The sequence below is a fragment of the Cariama cristata genome, unplaced genomic scaffold, assembly GCF_000690535.1.
Source record: "Cariama cristata isolate BGI_N322 unplaced genomic scaffold, ASM69053v1 scaffold23265, whole genome shotgun sequence".
NCBI lineage: Eukaryota > Metazoa > Chordata > Aves > Cariamiformes > Cariamidae > Cariama > Cariama cristata.
The window spans coordinates 1,139-1,372 of record NW_009616099.1 but is presented as its reverse complement, the minus strand read 5'-3'; the positions used below and the strand labels follow the sequence as shown (position 1 = coordinate 1,372).

General features: G+C 54.7%; 1 protein-coding gene across 1 annotated transcript in view; it reads left to right on the top strand.

Moving 5' to 3' along the window:
* The window catches only part of VPS33B (vacuolar protein sorting 33 homolog B (yeast)), a gene marked incomplete at both ends in the record, with an annotated part of 6,304 nt that overhangs the window by 4,936 nt on the left and 1,134 nt on the right, over positions 1-234 (top strand). Inside the window, one exon of the mRNA XM_009700072.1 lies at positions 80-153. Coding sequence (XP_009698374.1) covers positions 80-153 — 74 coding nt within the window. The remainder of the gene's footprint in view (positions 1-79; positions 154-234) is intronic.

The window sequence follows — 234 nt, the reverse complement described above, 5'->3', positions numbered from 1 at the left end:
TCGGCGCATCCCTCTGCCCAGCCTGTGGCCGTGATTAATCCAGAGGCTCTTAGCTGTTTCTCCTTGTCTTGTTTTCCAGGAAAGATCACAGATGCATTTAATTCTTTGGCCAGGAAGAGCAATTTTCGAGCCATAAGCAAGAAGCTGGGGTTGGTATGTCCCCATGGGGCTGCAGGCCTGCCGCTCTGCCCACATGCCCACTGGTGGCAGAACAGCTCTGGTCAGTCTGTGCCC